Raw genomic sequence first — 25,741 nt, 5'->3', positions numbered from 1 at the left:
CTGTATGAATTGGCAAAGACTATTCAAGTGAAGTATTAATAGCTCTGAATTGAACTTGAGTAAATATGTTTACTTTTTTGTTATTTTTACTCACTGCTGTGCTCTTTGGTGACTGTTTATTGCTTTGCAGTATTTTCTCTCGCACATAATGTAGGCTTCAATAGCCGAAATATGTAAATATATAAATACATGAATCGTGTAAAGGAAACACTCTTTTTAAGTCTTTATAAATTCATAATGTCCATTAGAAACGCGTTAGTCTTTACAGACATACTCAACACATTCCATTGAAGTAGAGGCCGGACGATTGTTTTTGTCCCGCTGTGACGCCCTCTGATTGGCTGCGGCAGCTGTCAGTCACCGGGCTCTGCCCTCTCATTGGCTATCCCTCCGCCAGCCTGGAATGCGCCCTGCTTCAGTTTGATTTGGGATGGTCCCTCTCGCTGACTCGCTCTCTCCATAGCAGTCGGCCGCTCTTATTGATGTTTTTTTCCTCGACATTTCCATGGTAACTGTCCAGTCTAAGGTCTGATCAGCAGCTAAGGAGCCGAGCAGTGAGAATGGAGCCTGAGGATAAAAACCCGGACCCTAAATACGGTAAGAGGAGCTTTATGTGACGTCTTTCTCCTCGATCTTTGATTTTTCTCTAAACGGGCGAAGAAATGGAAACAATGACTGTAATGGATGGATGGGTGTGGACCTCATGGGTCGTATGCAGATCTGGAGGCATCCTCATCCTCCAGAGAGGAGTCAACGTCTTGAATCCCCGAAAACGTGAAATTTAATTAGTCTCTAATTATACACCTGACAATACACAGTGAATGAAGGCTACTTGCTGTTCCTGGGTGATTTTATTTGGCTGGTTTTGCCCATTTGAACAGCCTACATTACGAACCAAATGCAGCTGTAAATGAAACTAAAGCTGTGAAGAACAACCTACATATTTATTGCTGGTATATGTGTGTATTTGACTAATAAAGACAAGTAGGTTGTCCTCCCATCTAACCAGGGCTCTCGGGATGAGCGTATATTAAATTGGCTTCATACCCAGGTAATTCTGTTCTGCAGAAACACAAAAACAGGCCACAGAGGAGGAACGGATGCATGCGGACTATATTTGATTTATTGTTTTCCCCTGGGCTAAAATAACACTGGGGTTGACAGACGGCCGTTACATTCACAGATGCACATACTCACACACAGATACTTGCAGAAACCTAGGAGCCCATGTTGACACTGATCTATTTGCATGCACATATTATGGAAAATTCATTCTCTATACCAGGGAAACACATGACTCATTGCTGATTGTTTTGTGTGTCACACATGCATTTTCTCCACCGGCACCAACTCAGCAGCCTACAGCAGTCTGCTGTGCTCTTCACATGTCTGGGCTGGGCTGTGGTTCATATGGACTGCTTAGTCATGAAGTCTTCATAACCCGTGTTATTCTTCCTTTAATACCCCACGTCAGTGTTGTTACATGAGAGGATGGCCATAGACTGCTGAAATGCAAACCACAATCATCACGCTGGTTTTCACTGGGAAGACAACGCTAATCCCGTCTGAGTTATTCCGTCTTTCACAATGGAAGATGCTCTCAACAGCCCACACCCACAAAGTTAAGCACACATCCTCTTCAGTCCATCCATGGAGCTCCCACTGTGGAGCATTTCCTAGTTGCTTTCCTTTTACCACGTAAACAGCTCTTTTTCCTTAACTTCCCCTCCCCCATGAAGGCTAAAAGGTCAAAAACCCCAGCCCTTTTAAAACGGAGGTAAAGGTTTATACAATGCAAACACACAATACAAATTCCAGCTCGCCGTTATTGTTTAACAGTAGTTTTTATCGGCAGACTTTGACTTGTGAGTCGTCCCTTGTTGCCTACTACTGTCTACTACTACTTTCCCCCGTGTCTAGGCCTGTGTGCATGCATGCAGGCAGGCTGCAGCCTGCACCGCCTGGACTGTGTTCAGCCTCGCCCGCTCTACCCACTCGGCAGACACATTCAAGAGGCTTCCAGTCAATATTAAGCTGGCAAACGCTCAGATGCATTGCCACACACACTGCATGTACACACACAAGACACTACTGCTAAATGTTTCACAATGGTCTCTTGTCATTTGGACTTTGCCTGTTGCTGTGAGATCCAAGCAGTGACAGTGGCGAGTCGTGAGAGACTGTGATCTGAGCCAGTGGTTGTCAGTTTTTAATGTATTTCTTCAAAAAGGGACTTTAATGTGTTTCTTCTTGCCTTTTAAGAGTGTTTTTTGAAGCAGTGGCAGCTGCTTGATCCAGTAGTAGGTCAGTCACACATACAGTGTTTTCTGAAATGCTTTCAATACCAGATGTTAATCATCTTTATCTACATGTCCTAGAAAGATAATGTCAAGAGTAAGAGCACAGGAGGCAAAATGTACTCATTGTGAATTTGTGCACACACACACACACACACACACGCACAACCACAGTGGCCACTAACCCATTAAGGTAGACAGGGGAGGGCTCATCTGATAACCCCTCTGGGCCCATTAGTGAATCACATCAGTCATGACATCATCACTTCCTTTAACACACACACATATGCTCAGATGCATACATACATACACACACACACTCACACACACACAACTAGAAAAAAGAATTATTTTATTGTCAGCAGAAGCAGAGACCCAATTATTCTAGTTTTAGAATTTACTCTCTGGTCCTTTATAAAGAATCGATTTCAGGGTTTTCCTCAATACTGCCCAGTTTTGGGTGAGGTGTGGCAGACATTTTTAACTCCATACAGACCTGAATGCAGACTGAGACTGTCTGGTAGGCCTTGTGGGTTTTCACTGTCAGGTCCCTGGAGGGTGTGTAATGAACTACCTAAGGAGCCCAGGTTACCCAAATGTGGAAAAAAACCCCCATCTACAGCATGTACACCTTATTAAATTTTTTCTTTTTAAAGTTGCTACATGTACTGTAGCAGATTGACATCACTGAATCACTCTCACATCAATTTAGCCAATTATAAACACAAACAAGCCCATTTACAAGACATTTGGCAGTCTGTACGCAACAACAACAAATCTGCTGAAATGCTTTTCCGCACAATCGGAGATTGTTTCGTGGCACAAAACAGGCAAAGAGTCGCCTGTTGTTCCCGCACTAATGGAGCTGTGTCTCTTACATTCACAGATGTTCCTGCAAATGAAAGGCTGATGGAAAAATCACTTTCAGTGTTTATCCTCTTCAGTATAAAGAAAGAGACAATGTATACACACAAAGTGATGGCAGGGCAGGGGAGTAAGACCAAACAGAAACAGCGAACCCTTTAAACTCTGGTTAACAAGAGAATTGGAATCTAAATCTCTTTCATTAATAACTGTACAGGCGGCTTTTTTGACCTGTTATATAACAATAACTTATAATTATATGATTTTATATATAAATACTGATATCATCAGCTCATTTTAGCTTATCACAGATGTGTTAGTGGCACGTTGAGCAATAAGAAACAAAAATTTGCAGTACAAACACTCCAAAGACATTTTTGAGGTGATTTGGAAACTCATTATGTAGTTTTTACATCTGAGAGCACTGACGAGTTTATTTTAAAGTTCGAAAACGTCCAGCTCTGTATGTAAATTGGTGACTGTTCTTTAATAACCAAATTTGAGGGATCTTATATATTTTTATAAGAGATAAGAGAAAAATAAGAGATATAAGAGAAAATTTTGGTTATTGTGCTATTTCTGCATGATCAAACATGAGTATTGGCTTATAATCATCACTATATTTTTACGGAATAATTTGAAATTTCAGGAAATGCACGAGCTCATTGTTTTTGCGGAAAATTAGATGAGAAGATTGATACCACTCACCAGCTCTAAAGCTCACTAATTAACACAATATATCTTGTTTATTGTGTTGCAGTTTTACATTCCACACGCTGGACTATCTCTTGACTACAGGAAATTACTGCTCCAAGCCAAGGAATAGTCTGGCACATAACCCCCGATAGCATGGCAAATTGTCATTTTTACACTTTGCTGGTAAACGAATCTCGTTCTCCTGGCTGCAACTTTATATTTAACAACCAGATATTAGAGTGGTATTGATCTTCTCATGCTCACAGCAAGAGAGCAATTACACACTCAAAATGTGCGTTCAGTGTTTCCCATACATTGATTTATTTATGGCGGCCCTCCATAGTACATCATTGACTGCCACATATGTTGACATTGACCTGAAAAAGTCAGTATGTTACGGGCTCTAATGTCGATTAAAGAAAGGAGATAGCAAAGGAATGGCACCGAAACAAGCTCGTGAATGAGGTCAGTAGTTGGTATTTCATGCATGCTCTTAGTCCATCACATGGCAGCAGAGGTGGGCAGCCCAGGCCACAGTCATGTGCCACCATGTAGGACGCTCTTATATCTGATGTACAGTTCAGCTCGTTGCCTTGTGTGCGTCAACAAGCCCAGTTCATCATAATCAAATCGTTGTCTGGATGCATGACACCATTTCAAGAAATCTTTGTCCACTGTTTAGGAAGTTTGAAAGCTCTCAGAGGGGGCGTGTGGTCGAAGTGCTGTTCCAATCTGGAAAGCACAGCTTAAAGTAGAAACAGGAAGCTGAGAAAACGTCAAGAGGAGGTCATTAATCTTTTAACGGTGAAAGAGCAAACTGTACAGTGGCAGTGTTTTATAGTGGTTTTTTTCTCCCAAAACCCATGTCAAGTGCTCTGCTGGTGGAGTGAGATAATCTTTGGACATAAGACGACAGTGAGGTGAGAGTGCAGCTGCTCTGTGTGCAGTTGCACACTGTGAAACAGCTGAAACAAAGAAACAGCAAACACAGTCTAGCATATCAATTTAGTGGATTAAGCTGAAGCCTAAAATAATTGTTATGATGCTGGTGTTAAAGACTTTGATTTCGGAACATGTCACCCACCGCTGGAACCAACACTCTCTGTTGTTAGATGTGTAAAAAGTACACATTTTAGTGTCAGTGCTAGTGTGTGCGCGCATTGAAACACATCCAATATTGGCAGCAGCAGATACTCAGGCGCCATAAGTCTTTGTTGTGTTTCAGCTCCTCTCTCAATTCCCCCATCAATGCTGCTTTTGCTGCAATTCCCCTGACAAGCCCTGAGCCAAGAGAGGGACCGAAGAGAGGGAGTGCGCTGACGGAGCTCTGAAAGACGGAAGTGAGAAGTTAGAGGTTGGAGAGCCTAGAACTCATACAGGAAGGAAACAACTATCATACACAGTAGACTGAAAGGACGCGTCCGTGACAGAAACTCTGAGGGGAAAAAAGACAAAATGACAAAATATGAAAGACAAGGTACTGTACCAGTCAGTCCAGCTGGATTCATTATGAGCTGGAGGTTCATGTTTTGTTGAATGTCTTTTTGACATGACTGCAGCCTGTCTGTTTGTGTTGTGTCTGCGGTGTGTGGGCAGAGGGTGTGTGTGTATCCTGAACTGAGGGCTCATCTTATGCTAATTGTGGTTAATGGACAGGTAAACTGTTCTAAAAAATACAAAGTGACGCCTCTTTGTGTTGTGTCTGCGGCGTGTGGGCAGAGGGTGTGTGTGTGTATCCTGTGTATGCATGTGTGTGTTAGCAGTGTGTGAAGTAGCAAGCTTGCTGAATCTGAGCACTAGGCAATAACACTAGGCAACAATAGCTGAGCTCGCCTCTAACTCCACGTCTGTAGAAGAGGGTTTATAGAAGAGTTTAATGCTGTTGCATCACGTGAATTGTCGTGAAGGCTGTGGCGAGCAAGTAACAGTGACAGGATGTGTAAGAGCTCAGAGCGTGGCAACTGGTTATCTGACAAAAGGATGTCGGTTGAGAAGGTTGTGTTTAAGTGCAGACTGACTTCTTCACCAAGCTGATTTCCTGTGTACAACATATTTCGAGCGATGAAGACATCCTTGCTCAATGCTCTTGCTCATGTTGACTCACAGTTTTAGCTCATGATGATCTCACCGCAGTCGGAGTGGGCTTGGTTGATGTTTCTCCTCAACCGCAAGGTTGAGGTGTTTCCATGGCGGCTGGCGATGTCCGCAGGGAGCTCACCGTTGCTAAGGAGCCATTTTGTAGGTTGCTGGGCATGACAGTCAGGCAGAAGAATCCTTTTGTCCAGTCTCTGTTAATACACAGGCTTACGCTCACATATATGTTGTACTCATGTGTTTCTCAAATACACACCCTTCTTTCTGTGTACACAAGTACATGCAACTGTGTGCTAAATCAAGCAGTAATTCGTAAGTGTGTCTCATCTTTGCCACTAAAATGTGCTGAAACTGGTGAATAATGACTTTCGGTTTTGATTTTACAGAAGCAATCAGACTGTGCAACTGATTGCAGCAGCATCCATGACGCATTACACACAGTGAAACCGTGATGAAGGAGGGTTGATTGCAGGACTGTTGCATTGGACTTAATTTGTTTTATCTTGGTGTTGCTAATAATCTGCAATGTGAGTGTAACCACAAGCCCACCAGACGTCCCACTGTTGAACCATGTTAGTGAACCATTAGGGGGTGTTTGCTGTGAGAGGAACTTTTACTTTTTGTACTGCTGAGGAATAAAAGTACAATTACTGTTTGACAATGATGATGATACTGTATGTAGAGATGTTGGCAGTGAATTGAATAAAATTCCTTTTTTTCAAACCCAAAGATATTCAGTTTATTTCCACATAAGACAATAACAAAAACAGGAAATCCTCACACCTGAGACACTGGAACTTAGGAATGATACATTTTTTGTTTTGAAAAATGTCTTTCTGTAGGAAAATCATGAATCTATTATCAGAAAAGATGCCAATTATTTATTATTTTTCTATCCACTGACCAACTGATTCATTGACTAATTGTCATTTACGCTTACAGTTCCACATCATCATTGTTTTCAGTGAAGATGATATGCAGAAAACGATCATTACAAGTGAAATATCGCACAATATCACAACTAAAATATCTGCCAAAATAATAGCAATATGATTTTTTTTCGTGTATCGTTCAGCCCTAAAAATTAGTTATTATTAAGGTTTTTGTTTCACAAGTGTGAAGAGTTTTGTCTGATATAAAAATGAACTGTTATTTGTAACATAGCACACACTTCCATATCTGTGAAATATTGATATTAGGGAAATGTTATATATATATATATATATATATATATATATATATATATATATATATATATATATATGCGCTTAATAACATGCATTCAAATGTTATTGTTTTATAGAGTTAACTGGTTAACTAACCTGCATGTGCTCTATTTGCCTTGTGAGACTGAGATTGAAGTTAGATGAATGTTAGATGTGACAGTAACAGTCCTGTTGTTTCTATTCCCAGGGGAGTCCAGAAAGTTTGATCCAAACTTCAAAGGGCCGATCCACAACAGGTGAGACATCTGTTTAATCACTGATCATCAAGTCTTTTCTTTCTGTAGTCAAGACAGCACTAACAGTACTCTGCCTCTCCTCTGCTCAGGGGCTGCACAGATGTCCTCTGCTGTATCCTCTTCATCTTGGCCTTGTTGGGCTACTTCGCTGTGGGTATCCTCGGTAAGACTGAGCCTCCATCACTACTATATTAGTACGATCTCATTGCTTAGACGCTTTGGTGCTTAGACACAGGAATTTAGAGGAACCCTGCTTTTATGAGTAGGTATATTATTTATTTTTATATATTTAAGACTAAGACATTTTTCAGCCATCTTGCCTTCATCTGGGTGGGGTATTAGTTTTTAATTTCCAGTTTCTGTATTTACTCTTAGTAAACACAGAGAAATATAAATCGCCATCAGCACTAAATATGCCTAATTTACTAAGAATAAAAATGTTATTATTAAAGCAATCATCATCAATCCAAAAAATGATTGAATGACCTTGATCAAGGCAAGATAGAGAGGAGTTGTACAACATGTTTTAGTTTTGGTATTGAAGGTCACAATGGTCGGCACCTTGCCATGTGTATGTTCTCAGAGTTGTTTACATCTTCAAGACAAAATGCTTTGTCTATCTGCATTCCGAGAATGCAAATGTTGTCCATGTCCTTGGTACAGTATGAACAGTATGAGTCCGCATTTAGAGGCAGGGTTTTGATCTAATTTATTGATTTATTGATAGCAGGAAGATATTTAGACACCAAAAACTGCAAATTTGTAAGAAAACATTCAATTTAATAATAATGTAATATCTAAACCACCAGTGGTGGTAATAAGCAAGTTAATGTCCTCACTTATCGTGCATGAATTTTACTCTTCTCCCTGCAGCCTGGTCTCAGGGTGACCCCAGGAAAGTGATCTATCCCACAGACAGCAGAGGGGAATTCTGTGGACAAGCTGGAACACGTCTGGAGTGAGTCACATGATCACTGTAGATGTACCAGATTAGGTGCAGTTTATCTTGTGTTCATTGCAGATAAGTATTATTGTAATCTGATGCCCCTCATTTGGATTTTTATTTATTTTTTGATGCCCCTCATTTGGATTTTAGAGACATTTTTTTCATTATTTTGGTCTAATTATAGCTTTGTTTCACTGTTGTTACATAACAGGAAGAAGCCTCTTCTGTTCTACTTCAACATACTGAAATGTGCCAGTCCTCTGGTGCTGCTGGAGTTTCAGTGTCCCACCACACAGGTCAGAGACAGGATCTGCAAATCTATCAGCTTATATATTATATATACAGTATATCTAACAGTGACAGTAATTGTAGTATTGTAAAATTGTTGTTATTTGTGTCCAGTTATGCGTGGAAAGATGTCCTGACAGGCATCTTACCTTAGTGAAAGCCAAGTTAGGCAGCAAAGAAGACCGTGAGTTCTACCAACAATACTGCAAGGAAGGAGTGGACTTTGCAAAATTGGTAAATAATAAGATTATTCGTGTTATTCATATTCTATACATGCTTACATGATACTGTGAAACACACAGTATGACAAAAAAAAAAATCAAAAACTACATTCAAGGCTGTTTTCCATTCCTCAGAGTCCCCCTGAGATCCTGAGGGATGGCTTGTGTCCTGCCATGTTGATGCCCAGTAAAGCCTGTAAGTGAGGAGCTTGTTCAGTCGTGCTCAATTTTCACCCACACAACAAGCAGCTCTCTGTAGGTTTGTTGTTTATAGTGAAGTTAAAACAGGTAGAACCAAATAAACACTTATCATCTGCTTCCTCCGCAGTCACGCGTCGCTGCCTTCCTGCATTAGGAACGCTGAAAGGTGGGGTGGTGGTGGTGGGCAACGAAACCAGTTTTGATGCTGGACAGGGCGTCAGTATCAATGCCACCGACGTGCTGGAGGCATCAAAGTGAGATCCTTTTCACTGTATGGAAACATGGAAACAACTGTTTAGTTAAAAATGATTTAGTTTTCTTTGTTTTCTAAATCCAAAGAAGCTGAAAGGTTGCATTATGTGAAGGTGCTTTATGTAAAATACATGTGTCCCAAATCTCCCCCTAAAATAGTTGTTACCCAGATCCATATTTAGTTTAAAACATTTAGCTGCCAGTTGGCACATATTGACTAGACATATTGATTAAATGTTAGTATTGCAATTTGAAAACATGATACTTATACGGTGTTGATTGAGTGGTTCTCTTTTAAACATATAATTTGTGACTGCTGTAAAATGTTGATTTAAAGTTGAATTTTCAAATTCAACCATATAGCAACTTTTCTGACTTTAACAATGTTGGATTACCATTTTTTTCCTACCTGATTAAATTGAATTCCCTTTGGTCTTAGACTGTTGAACTGGCTAAAAAGCAGTGTAAAGACATCAGTTTGTAAATGTAAAGGTGGACATTGGTCTGAATTAATCCTCAGCTTCAGCTCTAGAGGAAATGCCGTTTAGATGGGTAAATGGACTAGTTCTTGCTGGACATTCATGCTAAGTTGTGTCAGCTGACAGCTAGCATATCACATCACCACCATAACTCCCTCAGCGATTTGACAGCCTATTTAGAGGCCCACATGGTCTCATTTACTTTCCTTTGCTGCAGCCTGTGCTTTGGTTCTGCTCTACTTGAGTGCAGCCTGGAGGGTCTTTATGTCAGTGTTTTCTATCAGTGTTATTCCCTCTGGGGAATACTCCCTGCATGTTATTTATCAAGGCGATGAGTATGACTCCTGTTGTTACGCTTTATTCTTGCAGCTGGCAGTATCACAGCTGGGGCTTGAGAGTAGAGCTACAGCACCAACTCAAATGATGTGACAGTGTGACATGACCAGCCCAATATAGAATGTATTCTAGCTCCTAGCTAAATATAAAATGGTGGTTTGTGCTCAATAATGTTTTCAGTTAATCTAGCCAGCCACAGAGTCCTCAATTGTTCCACCAATGTTGCACGCACACACCATTCTTTCTCGCCATATTAATTATTCAACTGACAATATTATTTATTAATGTGTTGAGTTATAGGCCTATTTTTGTCTGAGAAACTGTTTCAACATTTAGTGGATTTCAGGGCTCTAACCATGACAGATGACTATGGGATGTTAACTGTGGACATTGCTGGCTGGTTTTCATTTCATTTCCCTTTGTTACAGGAAGTCAAATGTGGTCGTTGAAGCTCGCCAGGTGGCGATGAGAATCTTTGAAGACTACACTCAGTCTTGGCATTGGATATTGCTGTAAGTCTGCCCACTAAAAAAATTACTATTTAAAAAAATATATTAGACTAGACGGGATAGATTTCCTCTGCAGTTGTCTAAACACGAACTGTTATCCTGGCTTAAATGTTTTCATAATTGTACGTGGAAGGCATTTAAATGTTTCATGTGTCCACTCTCTCTAGTGGTCTGGTGATAGCCATGGTCGTCAGCTTGATCTTCATCGTCCTGCTGCGATTCTTGGCTGGTGTCATGGTCTGGGTCATGATTGTTTTGGTTATTCTGGTCATTGGATATGGTAAGTCTTCAGCCTTTCAACATAATAAAGTCACTATTTAGAATTCTACTACTTTTATTGAAATGGAATTAAAAAGATTACAAAATATTTCAATGTCTTTAGGTATTTTCCACTGTTACATGGAATTTGCCAGTCTGAAGGGAGAGCCTGGTGCTGACGTCACCATCCGTGACCTGGGCCTGCAGACGGACTTCTCTGTCTACCTGCAGATCCGGCAGACTTGGCTGGCTTTCAGTAAGTAGAAACATGCTTTCACTCAGTAATATGCCTGTTAATCCTATATATATATATATATATATATATATATATATATATATATGTTAATCTGTTTCATTCCCTTTTTTGCAGTGATCATCCTGGCTATTGTGGAATTCATCATCATCCTGCTACTCATCTTCCTCAGAAAGAGAATCCTAATCGCTATTGCTCTGATCAAAGAGGCCAGCAGGTCAGTCTTTATTCGAGCTTTGCATTTTGCAGCATCATTCCTTTTTCCAAGATGAGGTGGAAATGGACTGGATCTTCCCACTTATTTTAAAGCTGCATCAACAAATATCCATCCAACAATGAATCATTTGACTATTTGCAATGTGAAAAGAGTGACAAACCCCCCAGAACATTAGAACATGGAACATATATGATGACAACCCAAACAGAGCTAAAAGGAGAGTGAATATTGGACTTCATCAGATGGCCAGAAACATATCTTCGAATAAATGCTAATGCTGTTGCTCTATGTCTCCTGGAGTTGTAAATAGGAATCTGTCAAATGTTTAAAGTGATAATAGCTCACAGTAGATGTCAAGATTGGGTTTACAGCTTGTTCTGCTGGCCGCAGATGGACAAAAAAATCAGTTAATGCTGCTTTTATTTGATTACATATGTTTTCGTAACGGCAGAGAATTATTATCTCTAAGCTTGTTAACACAACACTTCGACCATTGTTTTGTTTTTCAGAGCCGTTGGGCACGTGATGTCATCTCTCTTCTACCCACTGCTGACCTTTGCCCTCCTGGCCGTGGTGATTGCCTACTGGGCCATCACTGCTGTGTATCCTTTCACTTTTCAGATGATTATCAAAGATGATTAAAAAACCTTTTGTTTTTTTTACCTCATAATTATTCCCTCCTTTTATCACTGTAGCAGGTGTAGCATTTCCATATAAATAGATGACTGTGACCTTTTGAGAGATGTCCTCCCCTTGTTGTCTCCTTGACAACTCTGACCAGTTTCTTGTCCACCTCTAATGAGCAGGTGTACAAAGTGTTCAACAACTCTGAGTGTGAGTACTCACGAGAGACCTGCGACCCCAAGGTATGTCTCTAAATGTCAAAGGCCCATTAAATTTAATGTTAGAGGATGTGTGTGGGGTAGTATGATTTCAGAAAAGTCTGCCAAAATAAACATAGCCTGCTAATATTTGACAACTTTTAGGCAGAACCTGTTTTATTTTATACTGCTGTTTAACTGAATAGCATTGCACTTTTCATCATAGTTTACTTTATGAAAAATCTATTTCATGATTCTGTAATGCTTCTTTCTGTCCTCAGACGTTCAACATCTCCAACGCCTCAGCTCAGTGTCCAGACGCGGAGTGCCTGTTTGCCTTCTACGGTGGTGAGACCCTCTACCACAAATACCTCATCCTCTTCCAATTCTACAACGTGTTCCTGTTCTTCTGGTGTGCCAACTTTGTGACGGCTCTGGGCCAGGTCACTCTGTCGGGGGCCTTCGCCTCATATTACTGGGCCTTCAAGAAGCCTGACGATATTCCCGCCTACCCCATCTTCTCCTCACTGGGACGCGCCCTCAGGTTAGAAGATGGATTTGTAGTTTCTTTGTGAGAAGTCTGCGCACATGTATGTACACTACAGCACAGTATATGTAGTTGTATATCAACTCAGTGCTTTTCTATTTCTACGAAAACAGCAAGTGATACTACATTTACATATATTGTACACATATTCTTTGGACTGTTAATGGTGTTCTTTATTGCAAAATCGGTATGATGCTATGTGCCTTAGTTGGTGTTAGTCAGACTGTTTGGGGTGTTTACTCTAAGCAAACTGCCAGAATTATGAAGGAAGTTTCAGTTTGGGTTATTCTCTCTGTAGGCGACAGAAGGCAAGGTCGGTAGGAGGGTAAGTCCTCCTGTGTGATGGGAAAAGACTGTTTGATGCTCACAGTTGGCCTCTGTTTCATCCTTTTGTGTAGATACCACACAGGCTCCCTGGCTTTTGGCTCTCTGATCCTGTCTGTGGTTCAGGTCATCAGGGTCATTCTGGAGTATCTGGATCACAAGTTGAAAGGTCAGTTGATTTAACATTAGAAGAAGAAGACTGACTCATTAAATACACCTGGGTGTTGAGTTACTGTATACCTTCATTATTATCATATGGTCATCAGTATTTATGGTTACACTCATTTAGGATTTTGTTGTTAAACTGGTTACTTTTGAATCCTGGATTTGGATGTGTAAAGCCATGAATCAGAATAACGCAGGTTATGCAAGACTTAAATTACAAAAGAGCTGGTTAAGATGCTCGGACACAGTGATATTTAATCTGTTACAGTGGCAAACAGTGGCCTTTATTACTGTTATTACTGGTGTCAACATTTATTTATTTCTTCAGCTTTGCCTAGTTTGCACCTTTCATACAGTCAAACCCTTCACACTTCTATTCTACTGTGTGTGGAAATGTGCACAAAAATGTATTTATAGGAACAGGGATACTGACATGGTATCACAGGTCCTTGTAACTTGGTTTAACCAAAGTACGACCCGAACCTAGACAATAGTCAGAGTATTCATTCATTTATGGCTGTGAACACATGCAGTGATTACATGGCTCTCATCCTCCAGGTGCTCAGAACAAATTTGCTAAGTTCCTGCTAAGCTGCATGAAGTGCTGCTTCTGGTGTCTGGAGAAATGTATCAAGTTCCTTAACAGAAACGCCTACATCATGGTGAGTCCTTGTAACTGGATACAGCTGCATCATAGATGTTGTGTGTGGTCAGATTTTAAAAATGTTTATTTTTCTCTCTAGATTGCCATCTATGGAAAAAGTTTCTGTTCCTCAGCTAGAGATGCCTTTTTCCTTCTCATGAGGAACATCATCAGGTGGGATTGCATTACATTAATAGCAACGATTTTTAATTCTATAACAGTAGACTACATTTATTCGCTATTAAAGCTATTCTTAGCCTCTCATTTGATACACTCTCATATCTTGCTCTGTGCCCATTTGAAATCAGGGTGGCTGTTTTAGACAAAGTGACTGACTTCCTGCTGTTTCTTGGGAAGCTCCTCATTGTTGGCATTGTTGGTAAGGGAGTTTTTTTATTTTATTTTGTAAACCAATGGAGAGCGATGTGTCTTGCTTTCTAGTTCAGATCCAAAAATTCTCTTTCTCTTTTCTGTACAGGGATCTTCTCCTTCTTCTTCTTCTCTGGACGAATTAAAGCGGTAGAGGATGCTGCTCCATCTCTGAATTACTATTGGGTGCCAATACTGGTAAGAAACAGTTATATTTGTATGATTTAATCCTTCGTTTAGAGCTCGCCTTTGATGCCACAGCACAGGTCTTGACATATGTGATTTTCTTCACCCAGACTGTGGTAGTGGGATCCTACCTCATCGCCCATGGGTTCTTCAGTGTGTACGCCATGTGTGTGGACACGCTCTTCCTCTGCTTCTGTGAGTAACTTTGCCTTCAGTTGATAGCAAGATCTCCTGCAGATGGTCTCTCTTCTTCATGGTCTCAAGCTGAGCTGCTGGTTTCTTCTTCTTCCTGCCATGTTTCTGACTTTTCTTCTCTTTGTCTCGTTTCTCCCATTAATTTCACTTTACTTTTATTTTCACACATTCCCTTTATTTCATGTTTTCATTTTCCCCCTAATTTTCCATTAACCCAATCAACCACACTACAAAATGCATCCCCACACACTCAAAAGGCGAGGACCTGGAAAGAAACGACGGCTCGTCTGACAGGCCTTACTTCATGTCGCCCGAGCTGCACGAGATCCTCTCCAAAACAAAACGGCTGGAAGAGGAAGATCGCGATGGCGTTGAGCAGGCGAACTCTGCAAAGGCAGTGGACGAGGTGAAGCTGGAGGAGGAAACCCCCCTGCAGCAGCAACAAGACGGAGAGATCCAACTGAAAGAGCAGGTGGTGCTCAAGCAGGACAACGAAGAGGAGCAGCCGCTGCAGTCCAAGACAGATGGTGAAGAGCCAAAAGAGGAGAAGAGTGAGGAGGTCAGTCAGGCAGAGGAGGAGGCCGAGAAGAAAGAGGACCCGGAGGTGAAAGAAGCGGCAGAAGAGCAGGAGTTAAAACAGGAAGAAAAGGTGGAGGAGGCGTCACCTCCAGCTGCGGAGGCTGAGAAAGAGGAGACTGGGGAAAAGAAACAGGAAACAGAGGAGTCAAAGGAAGAAAACCCTCCCTCTGCACCACAGGAGTAGATGTCATGGTTAAAAAACGTGAGGCTTGGTAAACCTCATAAAGCATAAAGAATGAAAGGATTGTCCCTACGACTTTGTGATATGGACCTGATAAATGTACGGCATACAACAAGCTAAAATTTCAGATGGCCTTGCTAGGTGAGAGGTGTGACGTCCAGCTGGAGAAGGTTGTGAAGGCTGAAGCAGGTCAAAAGCCCAGTGCATCTCTGTAGCTTGAAAAAAACGCTCTCTTGTGTTGGTTTTAGAACAGTGTTGGTTTTTCTATCGTGAAGATCTGTAGAACATTGTGAGTGCTGAACCTGTGCCTGATTACTGTCACTAATATTTGTTGTCTTAATCCTGTTGACGAATGCACTACAGAACCACTTGAGTACTGTACACAGTCAGAGCAAACACATCTCAATCGATGGTGAACCTCTTTCACTGTTTACAATAATACCAGCTGACGCCAAAATGCTACAGACATGTTTGACATACTGTATGAATACCGGATCTTTTTTCCCTGTGGAACATGTGTATATACACAGTAGTGTATGTCTATCATGTATTTTATGGCTTCAGTCTTGTAGAGATCCTCACCAAGATGGGATCCCATGTATTGTATTGCCACCTACTTGCCTTGGTATTTCAGACTGACTGACGTAAGTGCTGTGACTGTGTCTCCATGATGCAGCCATCGTGACCTCTCAGACTCTGCGGACCCCACCATTGTTTACTGACTCCAACTACCTTGCTCTGTCCCTATTCTCTCTCTCTCTCTCTCTCTCTCTCTCTCTCTCACACTCTCTCTCTCTCTCTCTCTGTCTAAGTGCTGCATGGTGTTGTCATGGCCTTCTGAATGCTCGCAACTAACATCTTAAGTCTCTGGATGCTTTTGTACCTTTTTTCTTGTTTGCCACTATGTAAGAGAGATGTTGATTTTCCACTTAAAGTACTGATGACATTCCATATTTATTGGCTGTAAGTCTTGATTAAAGGTGATTGTATTTAATCATAGTAGTTCTGGTATGGGTAAATATGTGTGCGTCAAGGTGGTTTGGTGTTCGGAAGCAGGTGAGTTTTCATGTCCGACAGAATCAGACGGGAACGATTTTGTCTTCAAGGGGCATTCCAACAATTTTGTAAGAGTCATGACTGCTGAAGGAGTACTGCAGAGCAGTTGTAGGTGTCTTCTGTGGACGAGTTATCTGAAGTCCCAGGTTGACATTTTTTTAATGAAACATCTACAAACCTGGGGGGGGGGGGGGGGGGGGGGGGGGGGGGGGGGCAGATTCTACAAACAGATTCTGGCTTTTTATAACTTGACCCAAGTTAGGGACAAAAAACAGGATACCTGAGCCTCTAAACAGTTCTTTGTAAGGGAAAAAAAAAAATACTATTTGTAATATATACATTTTCCTCTTTTGTCCCCTATACCATCTCATGACCTTTCAAATGTTTCTTTGCTACCTTTTAGGGGTCCACACCCCCAGTTTAAAGTATTTTAACACCACATGAAAATCTTGTTTTTCTTCTTACCGGAAGGTCTGCACCGCACCCAGATTTCACCCAGAGTGGGCAGCAAAACAGTGCACTTTTAGTGTTATGTTGCTCTAACTGTCTCTCACAAGTGAAATAGTGAACTGCTGGAGTGCCCCTTTCATTCTTAAGTAGCTGAAAGAGAAAACTGATCACAGACAGTGCAAAAATACAAGTATAGTTAAATTAAAGTACAATGTTGGCATGCTTGTCCCTCAACTACCTCTGTCCATGTCACAGTGGAGGACCTAGAGCGTAACGATGGATCAGCAGAGAGGCCGTATTTCATGTCGCAGAGCCTGCTCACCCTCCTGAAGAAGTCCAATGAAGACGCCAAATCTGTAGATTAAGTCACAGCTTTGAGAGTGTGCGTGAGTGTGTGAGTGTGTGTGTGTGTGTGTGAGAGAGAGAGAGAAAAGCAGAATAAAAGGAGGAGCTTTGTGCCATTTCCTGTACCACATTATGTTGGTATAGATTTATTGTGTCTTGCTGTCAAATGGAATTCATTTATGATGTCTGTACATTATTGATCCTTTGGTATTTTGTTACAAACTCTTAAGCTCATTATCTCCCCATACCTGCCCAACAAGTGTGACTTCATTGCAGAAGGAATTTGGGAGCTTGAGTTACAGACTATAGTTAATAACTATGTTAATTTAAGCAACATTTTTCTTTAAAAAAACTCACGTATTTCTATTTCATCATACATTTTGTTCTTTTTTGTCACTGTGTGTTTTCTGTCATGCATTTTATGTATCTTTCATCATGTTTTTGACAGATGCAGCCTGATGCTGCAAAAGTAAAGCTGTGCTTTATTAGTTTAACTAAACATAATGCACTGTTTGAAATTAACTCACCAAAGCAAGATTGCTAAATTGCAGGCAATTAAAACCTTAGTATGTTTCTTAAAGCCTTAAGAGATTACATATGACCCAAGTGGTTTATCTTTGAACTTTTTAAATAGCTTGTGTTCTTTTTTGTTCATAATCTCCATTGGATATGAAACATATCCAGGATTAATGTGCAAATAAGTCTGTAAAAGTTGTACATTGTCTCTCATTTTGTTGTAAACTAATAAAAGTTTGTGTTGCCATACCAGTATTCAAAAAAGAAAAAAAAAAGGTAAAATAACATGTGACTTCTTGTTTGCTTTTATGATGCATTTTAGAGAAAAACTGTTTGCTAATCCTGAAAAATAACAGAAAGTACAAACTTATGTTGTTATAAGAATATAGTTTCAGGAAGTAAATCTGTAAAGTGGTGATAATAGTCTTACAGAGTTTGTATGTCAGGCTGTAGCATGGTAGTTTTTAACATGAAATGAAAAATTAAATATTTTGTAATTTAGAATACGCATATAGCCCTATGTCACCTCTATTGTGTTTTCTATCGATCACATCAATACATGATTTTTAATGAAAACTGATAAATGTCCCTCTCGCGCCAGTGACTGTGGTGCTCCTCCCCTCAGGGTTAAAGGTTGGAGTCGGAAGTGTACGTGTTGCTAGGCAACACTGTAGCCCGCTGGAGGTCTTCGCTTGGGTCGAGCTCACGGTGGCTGTGGGCATATTTTTCTTTGCTAATTGTGTAATTTACAACAGAAAAAATGCCGTTCAGTAGCAGCGCGGTGAAACCCCCACTGCATGACCAAATAACGGAGATGCAGCGTAAAATCCAACTACTGGGTAAGTTTAATTAAAAAAAAAAAAAGTCTGATTTCAGTTCATGCTTAAGGACGTGTGCTTTGCTACAATTAGCCAGCCGCCATGTTTAGGCTCATTTTATCACATAATTAAGTTGTGACCATGTGGCTCGCCACTACAAACCAATGACAACATACTACAGAAAATGCAGTTAAATGTAACCCGTATTAGTAGAAAGCGATAAGAAACCTGCGCTAATGTGTTGTTGGTGTAACGATTAAACGTGTCCGCCAGAGGGCGACAGAGCTGCGTTCTACGAGAGCTCTCAGTCCACCATCAAGAAGAACAGAGACACCATCCGGCAGCTGAGGCAGGACAACAAGAGGCTGTACAGAAAACTGGCAGAGGCAAATGCTGTAAGTTAAGAATAAACTACACTAGACTGAGGTGGATTTCTCAGAGCTTGGATTGTATTTTTGGTTTGTTGATTTGTTTTCTATTGTCATCTTATATCTCTAACAAAGACGCAACTAAACAGATCATACCTTTTTTTTGGCAGCTACACTGTAATTCACTTTGATTTTTTTTTTTTTGTCTCCTAGGGTGATGAACATATCATTAAAGTGGCCTTCCATAACAGAGGCTTGGAGAAGGATGCCTACCGCAACATGTCAGGGAAGGTGAGAGGAAGGAATTGATATAGAAGACATAACATCATTGTTTTGTTGTCACTGTCCTTACATCTTAGCCTGTATTGATAGCTATGTAAAAACAAAATTTCAAATCAAATAAGTCTTCAGACAAAAGTTCTCAACCAGGTCTCTAAGTAGCTCAACTCAATCTGTTTCTCTCTCCCTGTCTATATGTCTGCCTCCAGTTGCTCACACTTTTACTGTCTTCTTCACAGGTAGCCCTGACAACACTAGACCAGAGGGTGCTGTCCAAGAATAAACGTCTCAATGCCCTAAAACACACCACCCAGACCTACCAGCAGCGCCTTGAAGAGCTGAAGATGGAGTACCAGAGAGTGAAACCAGAGGGCTGCAGTGGAGCACAGTCTGCTGATGTGCGCACTCGGAAAAAAGAGGAAGATGCCATGGTATTGATCTCTTGCTGTAGAGATGTGCAAAACACAAATAATGCAAATTTCCTTTCCTCCTGGTGACAGATGAGTCCACACAGAGATAAAAAACCTCTATAAGCAATGCTTTGCCTGTTTGTGTGTGTGTGTTCAGAACCTGCGGGCACTGGAGAACAGTCTGGAGAAGACCCATTTTAAGTGCAAAGAGGCTGAGAACATCATGACTAACTATCAGAAACTCAAAAGTCACCTGCAGGTTTGTCCAACACGCACATATTTAGCCTCAAAATAATGTTTTGTATCACACAAACTCAATCTCACTTTCTTGAAATGTTGCAGTAGTATTGTTGGCAGTATTTCTCATCATGATTTGTGTCTTAAAAAAACATTCACTGTTACATATGGGAGAAATTATTTTGCAATGTATTTACCCCTTTTCACTGTAGATATAATAAATTAACAGCACAGATATGGTATCTTTGCATTACCCATCGGCTGATCAGAGTGAAAATACTTGTACATCATCAGTGTATTATATTTCCTGTCCACTTTCACCTCTTCAGGAGGAGAGTCTGACCTTCCAGGGCGAGCTGGACAGTCTGGAAGCAGAAATCCTGAAGCACCGACAGGAGCTTCACAACCTGCAGGCCATGAACAAGGATGCGCAGCTCTCTAAAGAGGCTGCTAAGGTGATCAGTAACCTCCTCTGCAGGTTGTACAACATGCATGTTTCCCGTGAAAAAGAAGGATGAGTCACTCACCATTACTGTCATTACTTCTGATATAAGTTATATGAGTCACAAGTTAAGCAGCTACAGGGGATTTTTGAGTGTTTATTCACCTGTGTCACCTGTGTACTTTCAAGTTCGTGTACATTAGAACACCAAATCACTATACATGGATCAAACAACAATTTTTCCCAAAACAGTGTTGCTCTCTCTTTTCTATCTTTTTTTCTTTAAAATAAGTGCACAGCTAAAGACATGAAGGCACAGGTGCAGTGTTCAGCCTCATTCCTGCGTCTGAATTATAGTCATCACTGATACACTCATGTCTCACTGTGCAGGTTTCCTTCTCTCCTTCCCTTGTTTCCCTTACTCCTTCCCTTTCTTCTTCTGCTAGGCAGAGTTGCAGCAGCAGGAGGAACAACTCTACAAGGAGCGCAAGGAGAGAGAGCGCATTATAGCCAGCTACAGGAAAAAGGTTGAGGAGCGCAAGACTCAGGCTGAAAAAGGTGATAGAAGGGTAAGGTACACGCAATGTTACATACTGTGCAGTATGAACAACCAAAGGATATTATTATGGTGTATGCTTTTTTCTTGATGTTGTCCCCTCGTTCCCTCTTTCCATCACATACTTTGTCACCGCCCATGATTAAACATGCAAATATCTGAAAGAAACATGAGCACAAAGGGTCCTGCAACACTCTCATTACTTTCCAACCTTTGCTAACAATAGAATTTGATTTAGAAGAGACATTATTTATGGTGAACATGAGTAATTTACATTTGGATTGGTTGTAACTTTTGCTACCTGCAGGCACAGAGAGCAAATATGCAGCCAGATGAGCTGAGCAGTGAGGCCCAGCGCAGCACCACCAGGATGGCAGGTGAAGAGGAGAAGGCCATCTCCACTTTTGAAGAGGCCTTCCAACACATCAAGGAGGCCACTGGAGTCACAGATATACAGGTGTGGATGTGGACAGAGAAGGATTTACTATATCTATTGTGTAATAAAGCCACACTGTGCATGGATATTTTTATGTAGTTACTATGAGCGTTTAAATATTGTTCATGTATTCTGCATGTAGGAGATAGTGGAGCGCTTTATCTCACAAAAGGAGACACACCAACATCTGGAGAAGCTGAAGGGAGAGAATGAGGAGGTCATACAGCAGCTGAAGGAGCAGAGGGAGCTCCTGAACCAACAGTTCCAGGATATGAAATATTCTGGAGAGGCTAAACTCTCCAGGTGAGACAGATAGTAGTAGGGGAACAAAGATGTAATGTATACAGCCGTGTACAGCTCATTCTCTCTGTCTGTCACTGTCTTTTTCTGTTGCTTTAATAGTGACCAACAGATGCTGGAGGAGTGTGAGCAGCAACTGCAGGCTCAGCAGCAGAGGTGCGATGCAACGAAAGAGCGCCTGGATTGGCTTGTTAAAACCCTCAGTATTATTCGAGCCGGAGTGGAGCACCTGGCAAATAAACTTCAACATATCACACTGGTAAATACAACCTGTACCATCATGACTACATTTTTTGTAGTTGATACTTTTGGTTTTAATTCCTTTTTTCTCAAAATTTCTGACGACAGTCAAGCTTATGTCTGTTCACCATTCCTCCATTTCTCTCCAGAGTGACGACATAGTGGCTGAGGTGTCTCCAGACTCGGATGAGTTTGTGTTGGAGCTGATGACCCAGTGCGAGCTGAAGTTGCAGTTACTACAGGAGGAGCTTCAAGGAAAAGATCTGGCTGCTATTATGAAGGAGATGGAGAAAGAGGAGGTGAGATGAAGTTTTACAAACTGTCAGACAGCGTCAAAGCGTTTGAAATACAGGTTCAGGTCTGGGACTGGATAGGATATCAAAAACTGGTTTGCATTTTGCACAGGTAATCCACGCACACTTATAGAATGTTTTTGTACAATTTTAGTGGCAGGGGTGTGGGAGATCCGCAGGCAGATCATTAGATGAATCACAACGTACAAACTGTTCTCATTAACAGAGAATGTTGGCACAAGGACAGTTTGAGTCAGCACCATCAGCCCTCTAGCAAACACTGTCACTACTGCTACGGTGGCTGCAGGAGCTTAATAAGCTCATTACCTCCTGGTGGGCAAGTGTCGCTTTTAACCAAAAACAAAATGAACTTAAATTAGGTTATGAAATATTTTTAATTGGTTAAGCAACCAAGCCTTTTTCTGCCACTTGTTTGAGTGGGGATTTAATCATTCAGAATTATTGTTCTGTAATGCTCTGAAATACAGTGAAAATGTATTAATCAGCATTCTGTGTGTATTAAAAAGCTCTTAAAAAGTCTTTGGTTTAACTTGTGAACCCTGCAGAAACCCCAGTTTCAATTTCCAACTGTTTGAATTTCCAACTGCCCTTGCCAGTAAAAATACTGGCAAGGGCGTGTTGGGACTCTTGTTTAAGCCTACATTTACTGTGCATCACATGAACACAGCATGGCTGAGCATGTATGCATGCATGCTGCTCTGACTGCATAGCTTATCTGAATGGAAAAGCAGCCACCAGAGCTACCTCAAGTGTTTGTTACTGATTACTAACGCTCAGCAGCACCTTCTCTGTTTGAGAACATGGGATATCAGAGTTTACCATAGCAAACACGTAACAGTCTGTAGGCCACTTACTGATGACATTGACTATTTTACTCTCAGATCCATTTCAAGAAGGCATAATTTTTATAACTGGCGTCACTCTGAACTGATAATTTGAAAATAAGTCCAGCCGTGTTTGCTCGACTAGAGCTGTTGGGCATTGCTTGGTTGTCCTGGTCTTGTGCTTCTACCATTAAGAAAACCTTAATAATAACTCATCATAATAGGTGAATACAATTAACTTAAAATCAATAAAACTGTGGTTAATAGTTTGTAGAGCAGAACCTATAGATTAAAAAATTGAGCAGCATTAATTAATTGATTTGCTATTGACAGATCCAGTCACATCAGCTATGGTCCCAACTAAACTAAGTTTTTAAATGATTTTCTAAAATATGCTCCCATCTTTGCCGTGTACAAGAAAGAAATTGCAGAACATTTGAAATGGAGTTTATAAAGGCCTAAGAATAAATCAATAGTCTATACATGAAAAATAAATCAGATAAGGCTTTTATACAGTGTTTGTCATATGATTAATGTTTTCCAATATTTCTTAATGTCAGACACTGAATGCCTGTCTCCACTTTGATTAGAAGGTTGGTGGACTGTGTAAACGCCGGGTGCAATTGTAATAAATCCTGGAGTTTATCATTATATCTTTGACAAAGTCTGATATATGTTGTATCTTATAAATATATTTAAATGTTTTCAGTATATAAAACAAAACCAAAAAGAAATGGAGCCCGTTGATTATTGATCATTGATAACTGACTATATGCACTGTGTGTTACTCTGAGCAGTTCTTGGTCAGGATTGAGAGGAAACTGCCGGCTTACAACACCCGGGTCAAGCTCCCTGATGACCAAAGACCGGACCTCTTCATTGACGGTGAGTTGGGGGTCACTTACACACACACACACACACACACACAGACACACACACATACATTCACACACAATCATAATCTTTTTTTTTTTTAACTGTTACCTGGTTGTGTCTTAGAAGACGAGAACGAAGAGGACGAGGCTGACATCATTTCACGGGAGGCACTGAAGCGTCAGTCTCAGCTGATCATTGACTCCAAGTCCAAGAAGAAGCTCTGGAAGAAGAAGAAGGGCAAGTTCTGATGCAGCCACAGACTTTCGAGACTGGAGAAAAATAAATACTCCAAACCAAAAACTGATTTAAGTGTAAAATGAGCTTAAGTTTAGGACAAAGGACATATAAGAACTTTCCAAGGTCTTTCATTTCTATTGTAACCAATTAATGTTTCATCTCTAGAGTTTCCAATAGCTACATAGAATTGGATTTTAAATAAATTTTTGGTTGAAAATACAAATGATTTTTTTGTGTGTGTGTGAGGCTGGTTTGATGTTGTATAAGTGGATTTGTTTTGACAGCAGTAATGTTCTCTGTCACTTTCTTTAACGCAATGGATTTATCTTACAGACGTAGCACTGTAGCCAACACACGAGTAAACAAGCCTTTATTCATGGGTAAGTCACGTCAACTAAAGACGCTTGTGTTTGTCCCAGTGCAACAATTCAAAGTGATTCAAAGCTGCATGTGAAACCTCCCCTGTGTGTCAGACTTGCAGCATCAACACCTGAACTATCTCTGCTATGTTCAGCATCTCACGAATGGTTCTGCCTCTGCTTAAATGCTCTGTGGTTGTTGGGGCCAGCTCTTGGATGTTAGGTGGAGTGTCTTGTTCTACGACTGAGTTACTGTCACAACAATAAATATTCATGCCTGAACGTCAGAGGATAAAGCAATGGTGTTCTCTCTCTTCAACTGTCTGACAGCTCACATAGTAAGTTGTGAACAAAAGCTCTTTGTACAGTACCAGAAAAAGTAAAAATACAGGCAGCCGTGCTTGTAATAGCTGCTCATATGTCATATTCATTCCCAACATTGAATTTTTAAAGCTTCTGTTCCACTGTCCAAACAAGTCTATCTACATTTTTAACTTTTGAACTTTCAACACCTTTTTATCTTCAGCAAACTGATACAGTAATAGTAGCCACCAGAATTTTACCAATATGATCATTTGAATGTCAGAACAGAAGCAAAGTTGTGATTTGGGGCTATATAAATAACATTTCCTTGACTCACACAACCGTTGTCTATGCTTATAGTAGCCCATATTTTACATATTTATATTTATAATTATTCAAATATGTTTGCCCATTAATCAGTTTATTATTATGTATACATAAATAAAAGCTACTGAAACCATGTATTTATTTAGACCACTGGTTCCCAGTCATTTTGCTGTGTGACCCTTTCAAATGAAGTGACCCTGCATCACAATTTATCTCTGTACTACTTCTGTAGTGTGGACATGAATCATTAGCAGCCCACCCAAAGAGTGATTTTTCTCTCCCAATGCTTGTTTTCTTTTGGAGGATTTTTACTGGCCTGAATTGTGAACTTGTTCTGTACTAAAAAAAACTAAAATGAGAAGGAAGAAAGCAGATTTACTGTGTGGGACGCCCTGAGTGGTCCAGACCCACAGGTTAGGAATCAGTTCTCCACCAGTGTGTCTTTGCAGATAATTGCTGTCAGGTAGTAAAGTAACTTTCAGGCATTGTCATCTACAGTATAGTGGACTGAAAAGGGTAACAAGACTAGGGTTTAGCATACATGTGCAACAGGCCTCCACACAACAATGATCTAACATGAGGCACAAGGTAGAACGAAAGAAAAATAAAATTTGAAAAGAAATCAATTTGAGTCTATTGTGTCAACATACACATTTGTCCAAATG

At 40.6% G+C, this 25,741-nt stretch overlaps 2 protein-coding genes across 7 annotated transcripts; both read left to right on the top strand.

Annotated features, from left to right (window-relative positions):
- Positions 1-417: 417 nt before the first annotated feature.
- Positions 418-18,032, top strand: slc44a2 (solute carrier family 44 member 2 (CTL2 blood group)). 4 transcript variants are annotated; one of them, XM_071503882.1, is made up of 22 exons: positions 418-597; positions 7,365-7,413; positions 7,503-7,576; positions 8,287-8,371; positions 8,571-8,655; positions 8,762-8,881; positions 9,004-9,064; positions 9,197-9,323; positions 10,565-10,648; positions 10,813-10,925; positions 11,028-11,159; positions 11,274-11,373; positions 11,883-11,975; positions 12,155-12,239; positions 12,476-12,738; positions 13,140-13,234; positions 13,789-13,892; positions 13,974-14,047; positions 14,182-14,252; positions 14,352-14,440; positions 14,539-14,623; positions 14,881-16,382. In XM_071503882.1, the coding sequence occupies exons 1-22, from the start codon at positions 561-563 to the stop codon at positions 15,384-15,386; spliced, it is 2,532 nt and encodes an 843-aa protein (XP_071359983.1). In that variant the 5' UTR covers positions 418-560; the 3' UTR covers positions 15,387-16,382. The 4 variants fall into 4 exon arrangements, with proteins under 4 accessions (XP_071359983.1, XP_071359985.1, XP_071359986.1 ...); XM_071503884.1 differs by lacking the exon at positions 14,881-16,382 and adding an exon at positions 17,145-18,032 and having other exon boundaries at positions 422-597; XM_071503885.1 differs by lacking the exons at positions 418-597; positions 14,881-16,382 and adding exons at positions 5,030-5,334; positions 17,145-18,032.
- A 363-nt stretch (positions 18,033-18,395) lies between these two features.
- Positions 18,396-24,742, top strand: odad3 (outer dynein arm docking complex subunit 3). 3 transcript variants are annotated; one of them, XR_011694346.1, is made up of 14 exons: positions 18,396-18,589; positions 18,842-18,963; positions 19,150-19,227; positions 19,455-19,646; positions 19,783-19,884; positions 20,192-20,317; positions 20,751-20,873; positions 21,168-21,317; positions 21,439-21,599; positions 21,699-21,855; positions 21,986-22,135; positions 23,772-23,859; positions 23,974-24,467; positions 24,561-24,742. XR_011694346.1 is itself a non-coding variant. In XM_071503888.1 (13 exons), the coding sequence occupies exons 1-13, from the start codon at positions 18,511-18,513 to the stop codon at positions 24,096-24,098; spliced, it is 1,650 nt and encodes a 549-aa protein (XP_071359989.1). In that variant the 5' UTR covers positions 18,396-18,510; the 3' UTR covers positions 24,099-24,742. The 3 variants fall into 3 exon arrangements, 2 of the variants coding, with proteins under 2 accessions (XP_071359989.1, XP_071359988.1); XM_071503888.1 differs by having other exon boundaries at positions 23,977-24,742; XM_071503887.1 differs by having other exon boundaries at positions 23,974-24,742.
- Positions 24,743-25,741: the final 999 nt, after the last annotated feature.

Source organism: Trachinotus anak, unplaced genomic scaffold (genome assembly GCF_046630095.1).
Source record: "Trachinotus anak isolate AG129_WGS33_773 ecotype Australia unplaced genomic scaffold, CSIRO_AGI_Tana_v1 ptg000019l, whole genome shotgun sequence".
In the NCBI taxonomy this organism is placed as follows: Eukaryota; Metazoa; Chordata; class Actinopteri; order Carangiformes; family Carangidae; genus Trachinotus; species Trachinotus anak.
The sequence above is the reverse complement of the archived record's forward strand: the minus strand, read 5'-3'. Positions and strand labels throughout refer to the sequence as shown.